The sequence below is a fragment of the Bradysia coprophila genome, unplaced genomic scaffold, assembly GCF_014529535.1.
Source record: "Bradysia coprophila strain Holo2 unplaced genomic scaffold, BU_Bcop_v1 contig_358, whole genome shotgun sequence".
NCBI lineage: Eukaryota > Metazoa > Arthropoda > Insecta > Diptera > Sciaridae > Bradysia > Bradysia coprophila.
In genome coordinates, this window is record NW_023503616.1 from 1697902 (window position 1) to 1718209 (window position 20308).

A 20308-nucleotide genomic window follows, 5' to 3' on the forward strand; every position below is an offset into this window, starting at 1 on the left:
ACAATGTGTACAAAAGAAGCAATCAAGATAAAAGTTGAAATAACTAAATATAAATTGTATCGCAGATTAATCGAAAACCCACCCTCTGGATTGCAAATCTTCTAAATAAATTGTCCATTAAACCAACCTTATTAGGGATGATGGTATGGTCTATATTCTGCCAATAAAGTTGCATTGCCATTATTGATTTCATAAAAATCCAATATCACCTTTGGGTGTAGCTAGTAGCTAGGTGGCTTTATTGGTATAGTTGTAATGAAAATATTATTTGCGGTTCATATACGAGGTATACACTCAGTGTAATGCTCTTAGATGTCGTAAAAAGAAAGAAAATGCTGTGGCGAAGTTACGGTTGAACGGCTGTGGGATGTTATTTCAAACAGTACATCGGCAATCGAGCATCTTTATTTAAAATGTTTATTTCGCTTTTTTGTTGTCGTACTTTAACGATAGTCAACTCTTCAACAAGAAATATTTAATAAAAATGGAATTACTTACAGAAATGAGAAAAAATTGTCTGGTTTGGTAGGTCAAACTTTCAACGAATATAATCTACATTGACTGTAAAAAAAAGAAGTTAGTGTAACCGCAAACATATTAATAAGACACGCAAGTTTGTTTTTTTTAATCTGAATTGAACTAAATCCGATATTTATGAAATCTATTTGTAATTTTAATCCTTATGTTTTTGTGTAAGACTTTCATTATGGTTACGAACGCTGCGGTTGAATAATAATATTTTTAATTAAATCATACTAAATCTATTTAAAAGTTGTGTTTTGTAACCATTTCCTATACATAGCGAGTGTGTCTTCATTTTATCTTTTACCGCAAACTCAATTCTGTGTTTCACAATCAAATTTTTCTTTTATTATCACTTTCTAACAGGTGACATAGATGACTGTATTGTAACACCAACAGTACAAGGACAATTTACACCCTTACCGGAGGCTCTATGTGACGTCATAATGGATTTAACATCACAGGGTCATTCAGCTACGATCGAAAATATGAAGGTTAACTTGTCTATTAGGTTCGTGTTGATAAATTTCTACTAATGTTTGGGTTAAATTAATTTAATTTCCTCCATGCCATGGTGTAATTTTCCTTTAGATTCTGTCATATGCAATCCCCGACATCGGAAATGATTTACGACAGTTTGGCACAGTTAATGCAAGAGCGAAAGATCTACCAAACAGCCAAGGGTTATTTTATCGTTACGCCGGAGTAAGCTTTATAGATATACTGACAGTGAAATAACAAAATCTAATAACACATTTTCCATTTCTTATGCTTAGACGACGAAGAAGCCGATCAAGACAAAAAGCCAATCGAGAAGGATCATACGATGGAAATTACGACCATTTAGAACCTGAACACTCGCGAACATTACTAATGTCTAACGCGGAAGCTGTCAATAATTTGTATGGTGAAATACTGACTGTCCGGGATGGTGATCGAACCCATCAATGTATACAAACTAACTTAGCAGACGTCATTTGCGGAGGTGGGTTGAATGAATCTTGTTCAAATAGTGCATGAATAACGAAGGTTTTTCTTCAGGAAATCCAAACGACAGAGTGTTATATCCCCGTCCACTAAAACGAAGAAGTGCTTCGTTTCCCACACCTCGCAGCCTTGAACGAAGACACAGTTTACGATTTTTCGGTTCCTCAAAGCGATTACAACGATGTGCCTCAACGAGAAGTCTATCGAAAAACTATGCGCAGACATTAACAACTGATAGTAGCAGTTCTGAATATCAAAGCACAGATTCGTCGTCTCCAAGTAATTAGAAAAATCATTCAATCAAGCTTGTTTGAGTATACTAATCCGATTATTTTGAAATATAGAAAAAGCATCACTACTTTCACGATTGTTCCGAAGAAGTGGTCGATCCAAGCCGCGACAAATAGAAACGTTTTCAGACCAATTCCCTCCGTCGGAATGGTTTAACTCGAAAATTGTTCATTTACATAGCATTGGAACGCAGACGGTTGATCAAGTAAGTGGGCCGTTCGGCGATTTCAGAGAATAAACCTCGAACTAACAAATCAAATTTACTTTCAGACTATGCCCGTTGCTCACACTCTATCAAATTCAATATTTTACGATGGTTCCGAATTGAGTCAACGCTCCCTAACACTTCCTAGACGTCACAGGCGTCACATGTCTAGTGAATCTGCATTCGTAATATCATCTAGAGATTGTTCACCGATTCGACGAGGATCACCGGTATACTGTAGTAGTAGTTTGCCGCGATCGACGCATTCCATTCCAAATACATCGAAAACTCAGCGAACGATTCCTAGTAAATTCCTATTGAACGAAAATAATCGAATAATTGCGGCACAAAGCAGTGATGCATTTACAAATGCAAAATCGACTCGAATGGAAAATAAACCGGTCGATCGACATTGTCGCAGTGTTAACAGTGGTCCATCCAGCTTCGAATCGGGAAAAGCTTCATCAATACTATCGGGCCCATCAAGCATCGATAGTGAGAAAGTTTCATTCAGCCGTTCCAGTGGACATTCTAGTCTAGATTCTCATACATCATCAACAGCCAGTACAACGACGGGATATCAATCAATGAACCGATTGGTTCATATGAAAGGATCACCGAAATTTTCACCAAAGCATCTAGCCAACAAAGCGAAACTAAGAAACGAGACATTGAATCGGATAAAAACTTCCAATGACCCAAATCCACACAATGACTCGGATGGTATGCCGGTTCTAGGAAAGCCACCCCGTTCTAATGTGCCAAATTCGATAACACTGCAGGTTACCACTTCGAACGAAAATCACAGTCCAAGCACAAAGATTTACGTTCAAAATTCACCGATCAGAAGTGTAATAACTCTAGAAAATGGACAGCTGAACGATAATTCGAAAGTGTACATCATCAATAACGAGACAACAACTAATTCGAATGGTGAATTGATCAATCGCACCATTTCGCACAACAACAGTCCCGTAAAGATTGTTCAATCCGACAAAGGTGAAATGGCATATGAGACGGGTGATTCATTGTCTCTGATTAGTGATACGTCTCCAGATTCTGAAATGCTTCCGTCGATATCGTCCGTTAGTGATGTTCCAGGCAATACGAAATTTATAAAAAATGTGAATAACGACGTGACGATGAACAACAGCAGGAAACTATTGTTACAAGTTTCTCATCCCGGCGACAACATTGTTTACAAAAATGTACTAAAAGATGTGGATTCAACTCCATCGTCTCCCATTAAAAGTAAAAATTCTTTCAATCTAGAATCTCCGACTACCGATGAAAGCTATTACAATCGGTCCGTAGGAAATCTGGAATGTTTGGAGAAGAACGAACGAACTATGATCTCAAATTGCGATCTGAAAACTCTGCAATTTGAACCATCCTCAATGAATTCAAAGTTAAATTCAAATCCGGCCATCAACACTGATTCACTAGCTCATATTCTGCATAAAAACATCATTACTGTAGGCAGTGAACCAAATCTCGCATTTAATAACAACGAATATAGACAGAAATCATCAGCCGACAAATCCATCGAAAAAGAACAGATCAAGGATCTTCGTCGCTTCAGCATAGCCAAGGACAATATAGACGAATCATTCAGTTTTCCAAGTCTGAGTGATTTGAGTTTCAATTTCACATCCGTCGCAGCCCAAAAAATTCTGCAAGGGGTAAGTCTAAATAGCATCGATACATTGGTTGAACTAAATATGGCTCAAGAGAAGCAACAAAAGCAACAAAATAATGTTCCTTCAACAGTCGTCCAAACACCAGCTTTATGTACAGATTACGGAATGATATAAAGACAATAGTTTGAACTTCGATTTCCTATTTTGAATGCATTGAAGTTCATTGATTGAACAAGTTCTGCGTTTAATTTATTGTTAAACAACCACTCTTTGATCATTATATTACTAGAATGATCATTTTGGCCTTTTTTTTAAATTTATTTCGTAATTATCCATTCTGCTATCACAGCAGTGACTTCAAAACCATGTGGTATTATCACTGTTATACAAACAGAAATTGTTCTTGATAGCTTGTGTATGTGCATATCAGTTGCTGATAAGATCATAATTTGCGACCTACATGTCACTACGAAGGTAGGCCAAATTTTCGCGATAAGACCCCAGGAATTGAGTCATTACTTCGTTGACATGAGCAACCAAGAAGTGAGTAAAATAGCTTATGTAATTGCTTTGAACTTTGTTTTTTCCCATGTGTGGTTGCATCTTCGCCTTCGGCTCGAGCTGCAAACGACACACTTGGCAAATAACAAGTTCCAAACAAGGACGTAATCTCGAGGGGTAACTCACTTCTAGATTAAATGGATTAAATGGATTAAATGGTATTAAATGGATTTAATGGATTAAATGGATTAAATGGATTAAATGGATTTAATGGATTAAATGGAATAAAAATTGGATTAAATGGATTAAATAGGAAAAAACTTCATTTTACCAAATACTGTAAAAGTCTCAAAAATTGTTGATTTTGATCGAACCACTTACTACAACTCACACTACAATGTTAAAAAGCGAAAAAATCCACTTTTAGTAGTTTTTGATGTAAAGTGGATTAAATGGATTAAATGGATTAAATAAATTTAATACCATTTTTAACAAAAAAATTTTTCCTATACCTCACGAGTACTTAAACGAGCTGGGGATCGTGCAAATCTATTTTTCGCAATTAGTTTACAAATTTTTCAGGTGAGTAGCCTAATTATTTCGGTAAAACTAAAATTTTTTTTTTGGATTAAATGGATTAAATGGAAGTGCGTCACCCCTCGCGTAATCTACTAAGCCTTTCTGAAGATATACTTGTTATGTCCGTCATTGAGCTCAAAAATAAAAGTCATCAAACAAATTCTTTCCGTATCGGGTGAAGTAATAACACAAAAAAAGGTTTCAAATCTTAGCCTTATAGGTACTGATACACACAAACTATGGGTCTATATTCTCGAATTCACATCTAATCAAAACTTATAAAAAAACATTTTACGGGCTATATTGTATGAGTTCCAGTAACGGCGGCTCATATCTATAATAAATTATGTGTTAAGATGAATAAACGAAAATATTATTACAATCTGTAAAAATCAAGTATCAAGTAACAGTTCGATATCTATCCCGTCTACGAAAGGTAAGAACCTTCACATATGGCCTAAATCGGTGTTGTTTTTCAGGTACCCCGAAATTATTTTTTTTAGCGCAACAAGAAATATTTTGGTACAGAGATTTTTGTTTATCGTTTTTTTGTTAACAAATGGGTTACATTTACTACTTTGTATGGAATATCAAAAAGAAAAAAATTGTAGGATAGGTCAAAAATAATAACTTTTCCATGTGTAGTCAGTAGTAATTTTTTGGAATAGTAGGTAATTTATAAGTGATATGGTGACATCATCTACTTGTATTATCATTAATTAAAATAAAAAATAAAAAATTAAAAGATATTATCCCAATTACAGGGTTCAAAACTAGACCACACATACTCGTATAAAATAAGAAATAATCAAAGTGATATAATTCATCAATTATTCAATAACCCACAATATTTTGTACAGCCGAAAATCTTTTGGAAATCTTTTTTTTTCTGCAAAATATCATTAAAATCTATACTAAAAGTATTCAGTGTTGCTTCATTACCATATACGCAATAGTTTAGACAATATTAACCAATAATACGGTAAAGTTGACCAAGCGATATAATTATTTGATCATGCTTATATCTAGAAAAGATATAGTTTATGTCATCGGAAGAGTAGATTAGACTCAGCCTCTGTTGGGCCCTCTAAGCTTCCATCGAGAAAGTAAAAGTCCTCTGACACATTTTAAATTACTTATGAATGGCCTTGAATATGAGCAATGAAGTCTACTTTTCGGATGACAACGAAATCAGCTGATTATTTCATACTTTTCCATTTTTATGTTTAACTTTACCGTATTAAGTTTAAACGAGAATAAGGCACAGGAGTAAACTAAATTATGACAATTAAACTAAATAAATAAAATAGCACACTAAACTTTATACTATACAGCAATGAAGTATTACACACATTCACATTAAAAACGAAATAATTCTTTTTAATGAAGTGCCAAAAGAAAATATTTTTTAACTCCACAGTAGCTTTTTTACGTAAAACTCCCTCTGTATATCATAATAATTTTAATTAAAAGTAAATCAAGAAACCAGTGCCAATATTGAATTTAACTTTGCATCACCTAACAATTTATATTATTATTATTATTATTATACATGTGTAAGAGCCTTATGACGTCTCTGTCCAGTAGACATAACATTTAGTATGATAAATTAAATAAAAAATTTGTAAGGAAACATAAAAAACAGTTTTTTGATTCAAACAACAAAATAAAGGAGGTTGGTAACAAAAGCATTGTTACCTGATTACTTCATACTTTAAGACACAAACAAACGCGGGAAGCTGCGGGAATTTGCTCATAGATAGGCCTCACAGATAAATGGAATTTTTGGCTAATACTTAAAACATATAATTCCAGTCATTGAAAGAGTATTTAAAATTCCACGAATCAATGCTAACTTTTTGCATTATTGTTCTTTGAAGAACGAATTAAGTACAATGACGCTCTTAACGATAAATCGAAAAATTAGAACGAAGTTCTGTGAGATATGAAATCTCAATATTCCCATCTGCGTAACAAGCGCCCTTTGCAATTAAACCAAAAAATTCATTTTATTATACGAGCCTACCACGCAATTTTTTTCGTTTTAATAATAATAAAATTAAACCTACCAGCTACCAGTCTAAATAAAAAAGACAAAATTTCGATTCTGTGAACAATAATCATTCAAAATCAAAATTATACACAAAAATGTGCGCCAACAATGCGAATTGAATGATTAAAGTGTGCGCATTCCAAACGTTTCAGATGTATGCATTGCACAGTGCTTTCTACGGCAATAAGATAGCCGTGCCTTTTTGACCACAAATGTTCTCAGTGATATTTTGACCAAAATATCCGATTAATCTTCACCAAACTTTAGAGAATGAAAGTTCCACACGACTTTTAGCGGTACTCCCCAAAAAAAGTTCAAAAAGTTTTATTTTTGTTCCCGTACGGACTCTCTCAAAAGGGCATTTGGGGTGCTATATAGCACCCCAAATGCCCTTTTGAGAGAGTTCGTTTTCATAGTAAATATTAACTTTTTGATTTGTTTTTTGGGAATATCGTTAAAAGTCGTGGGGAACTTTCATTCTCTAAAGTTTGATGAAGATTGATCGGACATTTTGGTCAAAATATCACTCAGAACATTTGTGGGCAAAAAGGCACGGCTATCTTATTGCCGCAAAAAGCACTGTGCAATGCATACATCTGAAACGTTTGGAATGCGCACACTTTAATCATTCAATTCGCATTGTTGGCGCGCATTTTTGTGTATAATTTTGATTTTGAATGATTATTGTTCACAGAATCGAAATTTTGTCTTTTTTATTTAAACTGGTAGCTGGTAGGTTTAATTTTAAATTATTAAAACGAAAAAAATTGCGTGATAGGCTCGTATAATAAAATGAATTTTTTGGTTTAATTGCAAAAGGCGCTTGTTACGCAGATGGGAATATTGAGATTTCATATCTCACAGAACTTCGTTCTAATTTTTCGAGTTATCGTTAAGAGCGTCATTGTACTTAATTCGTTCTTCAAAGAACAATAATGCAAAAAGTTAGCATTGATTCGTGGAATTTTAAATACACTTTCAATGACTGGAATTATATGTTTTAAGTATTAGCCAAAAATTCCATTTATCTGTGAGGCCTATCTATGAGCAAATTCCCGCAGCTTCCGTGACCGTGACCGTGACATATCAAGAGCTGGTGCCTGTGCACATAACCAGTAGAGTTTGAACGTTGAACCGCAGATAGTGGGACTTATCCACTTGGATCCCCCTTTTTACTCTCCGGTTCATAGTAAGCGTGCATTGTATATTAAACAAATCACGTTTACCGTGAACAGCGCTGGATCGCTACTCGAGGTATGTTGAAACTTAATCTAACAACAATCACCGTCGCTCGACAAAGTGATCGGACTAACTACACGGCAGTGGGGAGATGAACCGACTACCTGAGCTCTTTCATTGCTCGAAAAATATTGAGGTATAATACAATACAATGTGACACAATATAATGCCACAAGGAGAAATCAATTACCTGATAACGAATTAGTTGTTCGAATCTCACCTGTTATAACTTTACAATTACCTGTCTTATGGAGACTCTCACTAATCTCACCATTGTCCATTCCGTTTGTTCCGTTCAGTCTTTAGATAATATTGTTTCATTAAGTGGCCTAATTCCACATTTCATAATCACTCTTTTGTTCTTCGCGCCCATCGAAACAGAGTCCACCAGGAAGTCATTAGGTCAAGGTACATACGATGGAGATAATATTAAATTAGATGCATATACCTTCATATCTTCCACTGAGTGAACGAAGGTTTAGAAAGCGGTTGACGAGTCAAGAGTTGAAGGATGAAAGCGAAGACTAAGACAACTAACGTAATCCTGTATAGAAAAGCGGACGAAAGTCGGTTACTGTCAACCGGCGTTCTTTTCGGTCCCAGAGAATTTCTCCTTCTACGAAAGGTAACGCAAAGACGCTTTCGGTCCTAGAGAAATCGGCTCTAGAGATTTCCTTCTTTTAAGAAACATAACGCAAAGGCCCGACCCTAGAGAATTTCTACTTAGTCCTAGCGAACTAGATACCTCAGGAAAGGCAACCCAAAGCAAAAATCTCACACAAGAAACGACACAGGGATTTCAACCAAGTGGTCGACTAAGGCCCGCTAAAACAATCATTAAAAATTTCGAAGCAAAATTCTTCGCTATTTGCCACTTCCAAGGCACACGTGGACTCAACAGAAGATTCACCCTTTTACGTAACACTTCCACTCTTTTGCGTAACTTTCAGTGCATCAGTCTGCACATTCCACTGATCAGGGTCACACAACGAGTCAGCGGTTAGCAAGTTTTTTCAACTTTCGTTGACTTGACAGACGTCGACAACAACTAAAACAAAACAGACTGAAACTCGAAGCGCGCAACATTACGGAAAGAAAAAACTCTAGACAAATCACAAATAATTGCAAACTGTTTGCACTTGCTCACGAATGCACAGCATAAAAAAGACTAAGGCTCCTAATCGTACCGGATTATCCGTGAAGGATCTGATTGACAAAGCTGGCAAAACAGCACATCCAAACTAAAAGCGTAAATGCTTATAAGAAATGACAAAGAAAAATTGTGAGAAACGATGCATTCAAAGAATGGCAATTGGAAAGCATCAACAACTCACACATCAAGTTACATCGCATACGTACCGAAACCGTTACCATATACAAACCGTATCTGCTTCAACTGGAGTCAGAGTTTTCTCCGAACCGTGCTGCACTGGATACAGTTCATTTCGATATCCCTCGTGTTAGTTTCCGCATTGGTATTCGGCCCCTATTTCTTGCCATTTCCCTCAAATTCATGAATTCCATTGAACAGCTTGTTGAGCAGAAAATGCTGGTAACCGTCCCGTTTCACCGCCCATGAGCCTACGTCTCCGTCCGTCGTAAATTTCATTCGGGAAACAGCAATCGCTCGCGAAAACAATCGGACACAACCGTAAACAACCGTAAACAACTTTGAAATAAAACAAACCACAAAAACCAAGAAATTCCATTTATCTGTGAGGCCTATCTATGAGCAAATTCCCGCAGCTTCCGGGGCACAAAATTTGTTAAATATACTTATTACAGATTGTGTGTAAAGTCAACTTAGGGAAAATAATGTTTTCATAAAACTTTCATAAACCTGGCGGCGTCACAGAGAAATTTGACTGTCCCGCGCTTTAGTGATGAACTTAAGATGTCTGAACATTTTAGAACCAAACCAAAGTATATAAACATACTGAAGGTAATACAAATGCTCAGCGAGCTAACGAGCTTCACTCTGGTAAAATATCCATGAGAAGTTGCTGTGAAGTTGGTTCACAAATCAGTGGATCACTGATATTAGTAATTTTATGACGAAATGTACTAGAATTAGAGTCATACGAAAATCTACTACATTTGATCTATAGCTTCCAGACAGTATTTCGCTATTGTCTACATATTTGCGATCTGACGCCATCTATGCAACATTTCATATATAACCGAATCGTGGTATGACGTTCGATACAAACGCCATCTCTCACTTTCATTAAAAACAAAAATTGCATCACCACCATCACACAAGAACATCATAGTCAACCATTGGAAAAAAGGTGTTGCGGGGTATACGAGATAAAACGCCAAATTTGTCCTTTATCATAAAACTATATTGATCGGATAATAATATTTGCCTGCGTCATTCGACCGTCTAGATAAGAACGACTCGATATAATGCAATGTTCAAATGTGTGGGAGATGTGCGTGGTGAATATGAGATAAATATGAACCGCCACAGTGTCCCCAACTCTATCTACCTTGGAGATGGTAAAATAATCAGAGGAGGTTCGTCACCTCTCATGTAGTAAAATAACCTTACATCCCTAACACTATACAGTCTTGCTAATGACGTAGATTGTGTGTGGCCTGAGAAATGGTAAGGCTTGAATTGCAGTCAAATGTTACATCTCCCTCCAAGTTTTTTCTTTTTGGAATAAAACGTGTGCTAACAGAGTGGTTATTTATGGCAATTTTTTATGTTTCCATAAACTACCACATTCATTATCACTTCTCTGCACAAATACTTGAACCTATTGCAACAAAGAGATGCTAATATGACGACTGGGTCGTCCCAGTCGTCATATCAGCATCTCTCTGTATTGCAACTGAAAAAGAACGCAACCATAACATAGTCAGCTGTCAACGTGCTGTCAAAAATCATTGAAAAACCATTCATTTCCACTTCTACGTTTCAGCGATTACATTCTTCATTAATAAACGTTTAAAATCCGATTGGGCGGAGTGCTAAAATATCAATATTGTGTTTCGATTCGTACATAGTGGCATATTGTTTGTAGAAACGGGAAGTTTAACAATTTACCAACGATTAAATAGCTTAAATTTGAGTGCATTCCGTGCGAGTATCCACTGCAAAAAACGAAGAGAAGAAAATGGCTGACGAATTCGATGTGGAGGCTATGCTAGAAGCACCATACAGGAAAGACGTAAGTAAAAGAGAAATATTTACAAAGTCAGATTGTAATTTTAAGACTTAGCATAAAATTTTTACGTAAAAAAAACAATTGCATAAATATCAACATTAAATCGCACTCAAATATCCTCGTTTTACATTTTTATAGACAAATTGATTGTGTTGAATATACCAAGCAACAGCACCGACTGATCACCACTGAGGTACTTGAAATACAGTAAAAATGAGTATATTAATGTTGACAAAATAAAAATACTTTTTTTCTACAAAAAAAGGTATTTAAACAACGATATTTAACGTAACGTTTCAAAAATAAAGGCTTCGAGGTGTCAGTTTACTAAAAAAAGAAGATATTTTTACTTCAATGTCCATTTATTATTACGTTTGTAATTTTATTTTATTTTTTAATATTTTTTGAAACCATAAACAAACAAAAAAAGAAATGTTTTGCTACCCCTCAATTTTCCCAATTTACTTAATATTTTACTGCAATAGGAAAATTCAATCAAACAAATTATTGATATTAAATTTTGCCCAGGGTTCCCCTCATCCTTGAGTGTTTGTGTTGAAACACACGTTCGGTGATGTAATATCGATACTCTTTCTGTGGTGTGTGGTTACGATGGAATCAACAATATACCCGATTCGCAAAAAAGAAAATTTTATAAATTGAAATGAACATTAAAATTTCATCATAAAAACACGGTAGATTGAACATAAACAATTAAAAATTTATTTTCTTTTTCATTGTAGACAAACGTGATTGTCGATTAAAAATATGTGTGGCGATGAACGGTGATGTTGGAAAGGGTTTTCAGCGTATGTCCGCGAATAAAATATTGTAAAAATATTGTTCAGTAACATGAGAAAATTGTGGTATCTTCGTTTAGTCTTTTTGTTACCACAACAAAAAACACAAATTGTTTATAATCATTTCTATTAGGCTGCCTGAATCACTTTTTGGAGATCTACGCCAACTAACTGATCCGCTTTGATGATTATGATCCGAACCTTGGGATGACAATACTTACGATTTATCTCTGTTTATTAGTAGTCTGTAAGAAGAACACGTTGTTGACTTTTGACTTGAATCCATGCGAGCGTTTGGGGAAGTACAAGCGCAAGAATGGATTTGTAGTCTCAGAATTACTTAGTATCGCAATGAGGGTTACTAGTTTTATTGGTTGAAATTGGTAGTTTTGACTATGCGTTTTACGGCGTGTACACTTTGTGTAAATACTAAAAGCTAACAGAGTCAATGTAAATCTAAATTCGATTCTTTTTCAGTCAGTGAAGTCACTATCTTCTACGGGGAAATTTATCCCGAATACATTTCAACTACTTTCGAATTTCGAAAATGTTCTTTGTAAATATATCGATCTCTCAACTATTCTTTAAATTTCAATTTTTGCTTGAAAGGTGGTAATACACTTGATATATTTCTTGCACTGGCTATTTCTGCATTAATTGCAAAAAATACCTGTTTGTCTTACTTTGCAATTTTCTCTTATTTCCAACGACCTTTATGTTTTAAATGCTTTTTTCTGATACCAATAGGAAGTCGGTTGCTTCGAACAATTTTTATCATACGTCAGTTTTCATTTATTAGTTCTGTGAATCTAATTCACAAAATGTTTTGATTTTTATTTTCGTTAATTGACGGAAAATATCTAATGAATTTGACTTCACAATTCTGTAATTCAATATAATGTTCATTAAAAATGAAGGTTATCGATTTTATCGGAAACTAATCAACTCTGGCGTCACACTGTCTTCAATTTATTATCAATTAATTCAAATAATTTTTACCTTTGATTGTTCTTCCAGCCAGGTGCAAATGTTTGAGAATTTTATCTAATTTAAAGTTTCCAGCTGATTACAGCGAATGGTTCTCTAATATTAGTTCTCAAACTTTCGAAACGTAGATAGTACCGGAGGCGTAGCTGTACTGTACAGACAACGGTGATTGTCTATTTTGCTCGTAGTTATTGGTCGAATCTCCTTCTCCTAATACAGCACAACTTGTTTTCACTGGTTTTTCGTTGCTATTTACTCTAGCCCTAATGGAGTTAATGTACACGAAATCCGTGTTTAAAATTGCTTCAACTTCTTAACCAACACTGGTCCCAATCAGATTGGTTTATCTCTGTTTATGTTGAAGACAGATAAGCACTGCTTATTAAGCAGTGTAATTATATGAGTGAATCAGCTGATGTACAAGTTGAATCAAAAGACACGGATTTGGTTGACACTAACTATATTTGAGACAAAACATCAAAAAAACTTCACAATCGAATGTCTGATCCCTTTAAAATTATAAAATTCGATGATTTTATGCATATATGAAATACTCATTAGGTTATTATATCTCTTGCAGACAATGTCTATCACTCTTTACACACAAAAATCTATAGTATTTAAACACCAATCACAGTTTTGTAACTCGTATGTTATTAACTGCACTTTCATCTTATAAATTGGTCGGATTACTTTGGTAAGATTTGGTGATGTCTGAAAAAAATCTCCCCAACGAAATGAAATGAATGACTCCAATAAACATTAGCAGTATATCGAGACATCGTCTCTCTATCAAAATATTGATTATCATTAAAAGTTAATGAAAACAAAAATACAAAATAAATAAATCTCATTGATTTTGTCAATTTAACTAATTCACTTGATTTATTTGCTTTTGTTCCTGCTGTTTGTTTGGCCATTTCATCTCAACCGAATGACTTGAATCTTCTAAACACTTCAACTGATATATTGTGACTATTAATAGGATGAACAAACTGCATCACCATACGATTCGGATGGCCGAAAACGAGACAACGGAAAACATCGTTCAAGGTTTGAATTATTTAAATTAATAAAAATTTGAAAAATCAATTCCAATCGCAAAATTTTTGTCTGAATTATAGAAGTGAATCACGCGGACGTAATGAAGCCGATTATTCGAAACGAAGTGAACGTAATCGCTCCAGGGAGCGTGAAGGTAAAGATGATACCAAGGAACATCGAAGATCGAAAGACCGTAAAGAACGACGTCGTAGTCGATCAAAGGATCGGCGTCGTCGGAGTAGATCAAAAGAACGAAGGCGTCGAAGCCGTTCCAAGGAAAGACGTCGCAGTAAATCAAAGGAACGAAGGTAAATATTGATAATTGATCTGTAGTTAGAATTGACTCTACAGGAGATTGTTATTGACTTTTGAGGACTTAGTCTCGACACTAAAATTAATATTTTGTTTCGGTGCATTACAGACGAAGTAGGTCGAAAGAACGCAGGCGAAGTCGATCACGGAGCCGTAATGCTAATGAACGTAAGCGTGTTTCGAGATCACCACGTCGTCGTTCACCAAGACGCCGTTCACGATCACCTCCACCCAAAAAGTACACTAACAAATTTCATTACCAAACCGGTCACAATTATTCTAATTCAATTTACCTTCCAGACATCGTTCACCATCTCCGCGTCCATTCCGTCGTGGCCGAACACCACCCAATGGTTTGGGAGATCGTTCGCCGCCGGAAGATTTGAGTCCAGAGGAACGTGACGCGCGGACAGTTTTTTGTATGCAGCTCTCACAACGAATTCGGTCTCGTGATTTAGAAGAATTTTTCTCTAGTGTGGGCAAGGTGCGCGATATTCGATTGATCACGTGCAATAAGACGAAACGCTTTAAAGGAATTGCTTACATTGAGTTTAAAGATCCCGAATCAGTACCACTGGTAAGTTAATCGGATCAGTCTGTTGCAACGATCCGTCATCTAACATTTCATTGAATTTCTAGGCGCTGGGATTATCCGGACAACGACTATTGGGTATTCCGATTTGTGTGCAACACACTCAGGCTGAAAAGAATCGAATGGCGAACACAATGCCAAATATTGTACCAAAAAATCATGTCGGACCAATGCGATTGTATGTGGGATCGTTGCATTTCAACATTACCGAAGATATGCTCCGTGGTATATTCGAACCATTTGGCAAAATTGATAGCATCCAACTTATCATGGATCCCGAAACGAATCGGTCGAAAGGATATGGATTCATAACGGTAATTAGATTGTTTGATGATCGATGTGACCATAACGCTAACGAAAATTCTTTTTTCTTCACAGTTCCATAACGCTGAAGACGCGAAAAAGGCCCTGGAACAGTTAAATGGTTTCGAATTAGCTGGTCGTCCGATGAAAGTTGGTAACGTTACTGAGCGCTTAGATGTGAACACAAACACTTCATTGGATACAGACGAAATGGATCGATCCGGTATTGATTTAGGTGCAACAGGACGATTACAGTTAATGTTTAAATTGGCAGAAGGAGCTGGTCTAGCTGTACCACAAGCTGCAGCAAATGCTTTGTTAGCCACTGCACCACAACCGCCTCCTCCACCAGTTCAGGCTGCACCATCGATTGCGACACAATGCTTTTTGCTATCAAACATGTTCGATCCGGCTACTGAAACGAACCCAAATTGGGACACCGAAATTACAGATGATGTTATCGAAGAATGTAAGAAACACGGCGGTATATTACATGTCTATGTCGACAAAAGTTCACAGGGCAATGTATACGTAAAATGCCCAAGCATTGCAACCGCTGTTCTGGCATGTAACAGTTTACACGGCCGATGGTTTGCTGGACGTGTTATAACTGCTGCCTATGTACCATTAGTTAATTATCATTCACTATTTCCAGACGCATTGACAGCACTGACTCTATTGAATACGACACGAAAGTCGTAAATGCTAATACAACACTTTGTTGCAGTGTAAATATGAATTTTCTTTTGTTTTTATGTAGATCAGTAAGGTAATTTAGACATTTCGTCGTGGCATTTCTCTGCAGTACCGCGGTCAGTTTGATAAAGAATTTCTGTTACACTTCGGGTCGATAACTTAATGTAACCAGTAACCACGTTTAATTGAACATTCACTTGAGAAGATTGAAATAAAATTTGGAAATTGAAATGGTGCGTTTTAATTGTAAAAGGGAAAATTATATTTGGAGCTCTGGTCCGACGAGACATAAACATGACTATTTTTGATCGAAAAGTTTACTCGACATCTTCATATCGCCAAGGAACAACAATTATATTTGGAGCCCTGGTCTGACGAGACATAAACATGACTATTTTTGATCGAAAGGTTTACTCGACATCTTCATATCGCGAAGGAACAAGAACTTTACACACAAATAATGGAAATAGTCTGCTACTTGTATTATAAATTTCAGACCTGAATTTCAGAAGCGGCAGACGTATCACGATATTATCTTTAGGTCTGATACTTCGTTTGATTTAAGTGTTTCGTTCCGTGTTTTATACGACATCTACTACTTCATTTGTTGTAACGTATAATTTTCTATATAATGAATCCTACGTGGAGCTAATCGTTTATTTCGGTCATCTTTGCCGATAACAGATGGCTACCCCGTTTCTGAAAGTTTTTACACGGAAGCAACAAATCGAACGACGATACTGTAGCAAAATGATACAAATAGCTTAACGTTTTTGGCAAACGAACATAACACACCTTTTTTTTCGTTTGCCAAAAATATTCTCTTCTCAACTCAGTGACGGAAAGTAAGAGTTATAAGAAATAGTTATTTATGCCACTCAGCATCATAATATGCAAAATTTGCAAACTTTAGATGACTCTATGGCATAAAACGTTGTATGCAACTCGATGCAAAGTACTTTATTAGGCTTACGATATGTGGCCTTACTTTCCACCTCGGTTGCATAAATTACTATTTAGGCACTAGATGTGTAGATCGTGAGCCTGAAAGTTTTACTTTTCATTACTGAGTTGAGAAAATGCTTTTTTTTGGCCGTAGATGTGAGATTGTCACTCAGGGCCACAAGAGAAGCTTTTGGGCCCAAATTAACCTGTTACAGACGGCTGTCATCTGTTATCGACAACGACAGTAATAATAAACGACAAGCTCTGACTAAATAGGCCTTATATAGCAAAAAGCATGTTCAAAATAAATGAAGTAAAAGATTTCTGAAACCAATCTATGAAAATCCTTGAACAAATGAAGTAATAAATCAGATAGGAAAACGTTGATATGGTTGCCGTCTAGATTAAAAAACCTGAAATAAGTTCAGCCGTCTAAACATAAATCTCTGGAATCGTTGCGAATGTCAGAGAATTACTTAAAGATGTAACTTAAAATATTGACCTTGATCCGCTTGTGAATGTGCTTATTGTGTAAGTGCTAAAAAGCAATCAATCAAGACGTATTAGAATGGGTAAATATCAAATATCAATATCAACAGCACGGAACAGTGAACATTCTGTCCCGAAATTTCGAAAAAAAAACCTTAGGCTACCAATCTCATTAAAAGAAACCAAAAAAGGGGAACAACAAAATTATTTTTCCCCAAATTAATCTCCAATTTATCGATCTGAGAACACATTGCTTCAAATAATTTAATTTCTTCCCGATCAGGTCAATAACTCCTTTCAATGTTAAGTACAAAACTTAACAGAGATCGCCATTTCGAATGTGGGAGGAACTGTAAGCCTCTACCGCCTTTACTAACCAGTGATTTTCATCATGAAAATAATATTTTAGCTCACGCGTTGGCTTATGTATGGAAAAAGAGAGTTCTGAGATATTTTCACCATGAGTGAGCTAAATGTAACTTCAACTATAGGGTAAGCGTACCAATCCTCGAGAAAGAGTGAGCCCTCGTACTGTACGAGTCCTACACCTATTGTTCTTTCATTGATAAACGTTTTTTATGAATGAGAGCAAACTAAATGTCCGACGACTCATTCTTGTCCGAGGATTGGTACGCTTACCCTATTTGTTGCATTGAGAATAATAACGAAATAAATATCTCTCTCAAACTGTTTATTCAGATCAGTGCAAACCATAATACACTTAACTGATGTGCAGATTTGTTTAAGCTGGTCTGCTCGAGTTGAGCTGATGATAGAGTTAAAAAATAAGTAAGAAAAATCAACGTAACTCTAATAAAGAAGGTGATATTTAGTTAAGTGGAATTTTGTGTTTGAGACTGAAACATATTTCCATTTTCTTTTGGTGCCGCTAAGTTTGATTTTATTGCAATAAGTGATTAAAGATTGCAACAAATTTACATTTGTGAGGGCATTGACCGATACAAAGTGCAGCATATTTACGTTTGTGAAAACATCGACCGAGTAAGGCCTATATTCATTTGCTATTTCTTAGCTTTCAAATTAATCCAAGATTTTACATTTGCTACAATTGTGAGTGATAGATTAAATTTATTCATGATCATTTACAATTAAATTATAACAAAAAGATTTCTTCAAATCCTTTATTATCCGGAAAGGTTCCCATTATGCAACCAGCATTGTGTCGTTGCAAAGTCACACTGAACCTTTGAATAATAAAATTCTTTGATCTTGGATCTCCGGAGATGTTCTCTACTTTTTTTGCAATAATATCGATAAACTTGAGACCCTCTTCAAAAATCGGACCCAACGTTTCTTTAGCAAATGGAACGAAGAATAGGTTTTCATTTTCTATCATTTCGCTGTAGAGTCGTCTTTTCTTCGCAGCTGCTTGTTCGGATACTACAATTTAATTCGGCTTCAGAGGTTAACTCTATCTTCTTTATGCTCAAAACAAACGAGGCATTGAAAACGTGTTTTGGTCCTAGTTTTCATTACCAGATGCAGCAGTCGCGATTTTGAATAGAAAAAGTTCTAACTTCATTTGACAGTTTTGAAAATTTCGTCATGAAAAATAGGACCAAAACACGTTTGTTTGTCTCGTTTGTTTTGAGCATTAGGGTCTCTTTGTTTCTGTTCTCCATAATATCTGTATTTTCGGACTCATATAAAATAAATTATCGAAAATTAGGTATCTCCACTATAACAATGTCGCGACGTCAGCATCATCGACGAATTCCCCATTCTTCATCATTAGAAGGTAATGATTTTAACCGTGCGAGGGATGACGATGACGATTTGGATGTGGATCTGGATCTGCGTGATATTCCTGGTCAAATCGAAAAAGAGGTTCGATACATTGAACGCAACAAGGACCGTTCAGCCAATATCGATGCCGACTCTTTATATGCAGATAAAGGAAGTGGAACACGAGTCGGTCGATGGAGTGGTCGTCGAAATGCTGGCGAATCATTTGAGGCCGGACTTCTTTCGACAACAGCAGAAGCTAGTCTATACGAACACGAAATGAACGTGGGACGCTTCAATATTGGTGTTGTTGATGACAGTGATCAGAAAGGTGTTGAAGCCGCAGCTTCAGCTGTATCTATTTGCCAGCGCATCGGACCGACAAAAGTACAATGCAATGCATTAAGTGCTGCATATGAGTTGGGAGCTGGCCGAAACACAGGAGGATTTGTAAGTTTTTTCCGTTTTTCATTTCTTTTTCTTTAAGTAAAATCTGTTTACATAGGTTCGCGGTAGTCTTGCTTCTGCTGGTGTTAGTTGTGGGCCAGTCGGTGCTAACATTGGAGTTGGATTTGATACGGGAGCACGTGTGGGAGCAGAAGGAGTCGAAGTTCGTGCGTTGGGAACAGGCTTCATGATCGATAGAAACGAAGGAGTTGAGGTGTCATTTTTTGGAACGTCTCTAAAATTCAAACCTTGGTGATGATATGAATCGATGTGAATTTGATTGAAAATAAATCGAATGGACGAAGAAAACGTCAATTCTTGTTCTTGTGGGTCTTTTGGAAAATACACCTTTTGTGTTCAACGAGTTGGAGCAGTTCAACTTGGTTGTACTTGGATAACGACATGGTAGATGCGCCACAGTTGAAGTACATTGTTTTCGATTAAAGGACTTCAAACGTCTTTCAGCTCTCTTCACCCTCAAAAACAATAAAATCATCGAATATGCTATTGGCATCTCTTCTTGTTTGAAGCACTTCCTAATGTTCAACCCAATAGTAGATTACGTGTCTTTGGGATAAAGGAAAGGATGTAAAATGGATATGAGGGTGATTTTCGGCATAATCCAAAAGACGCTTTTTCACTCAACAAAGCAAAACAAATTTTGAAAGCATGAAATAATATCCTATTGATCTCCCTAAAGCACTATTTGAAAAAGAAATTTACTTTGGGCAATCTACTTTGGGTTATCGCTGAG

At 36.0% G+C, this 20308-nt stretch overlaps 3 protein-coding genes across 6 annotated transcripts in view; all 3 read left to right on the forward strand.

Annotated features, from left to right (window-relative positions):
• LOC119081727 overlaps positions 1-4371 on the forward strand; it is a 31304-nt gene extending 26933 nt beyond the window's left edge. Inside the window, exons 1-7 of one of the 2 annotated variants that reach the window (XM_037190888.1) lie at positions 403-525; positions 889-1033; positions 1114-1227; positions 1299-1507; positions 1564-1788; positions 1854-2005; positions 2071-4371. In XM_037190888.1, coding sequence (XP_037046783.1) covers positions 969-1033; positions 1114-1227; positions 1299-1507; positions 1564-1788; positions 1854-2005; positions 2071-3819 — 2514 coding nt within the window. In that variant the 5' untranslated portion in view covers positions 403-525; positions 889-968 and the 3' untranslated portion in view covers positions 3820-4371. Of the gene's footprint in view, positions 1-402; positions 526-888; positions 1034-1113; positions 1228-1298; positions 1508-1563; positions 1789-1853; positions 2006-2070 lie in introns of those variants that run through there. The other variant, XM_037190887.1, reaches the window with a different exon arrangement.
• Positions 4372-10922: 6551 nt separating this feature from the next.
• On the forward strand, positions 10923-16152 carry LOC119081752 (RNA-binding protein 39). Its single transcript, XM_037190929.1, has 7 exons — positions 10923-11196; positions 13966-14033; positions 14105-14332; positions 14446-14574; positions 14637-14913; positions 14976-15242; positions 15307-16152. The coding sequence occupies exons 1-7, from the start codon at positions 11143-11145 to the stop codon at positions 15931-15933; spliced, it is 1650 nt and encodes a 549-aa protein (XP_037046824.1). The 5' UTR covers positions 10923-11142; the 3' UTR covers positions 15934-16152.
• Positions 16153-18064: 1912 nt separating this feature from the next.
• Positions 18065-19868, forward strand: LOC119081814. 3 transcript variants are annotated; one of them, XM_037191048.1, is made up of 3 exons: positions 18065-18150; positions 19052-19557; positions 19613-19868. In XM_037191048.1, exons 2-3 carry the CDS (start codon positions 19069-19071, stop codon positions 19808-19810), a joined length of 687 nt encoding a protein of 228 aa, XP_037046943.1. In that variant the 5' UTR covers positions 18065-18150; positions 19052-19068; the 3' UTR covers positions 19811-19868. The 3 variants fall into 3 exon arrangements, with proteins under 3 accessions (XP_037046943.1, XP_037046942.1, XP_037046944.1); XM_037191047.1 differs by having other exon boundaries at positions 18072-18363; XM_037191049.1 differs by having other exon boundaries at positions 18072-18183.
• The last annotated feature ends 440 nt before the right edge of the window (positions 19869-20308 follow it).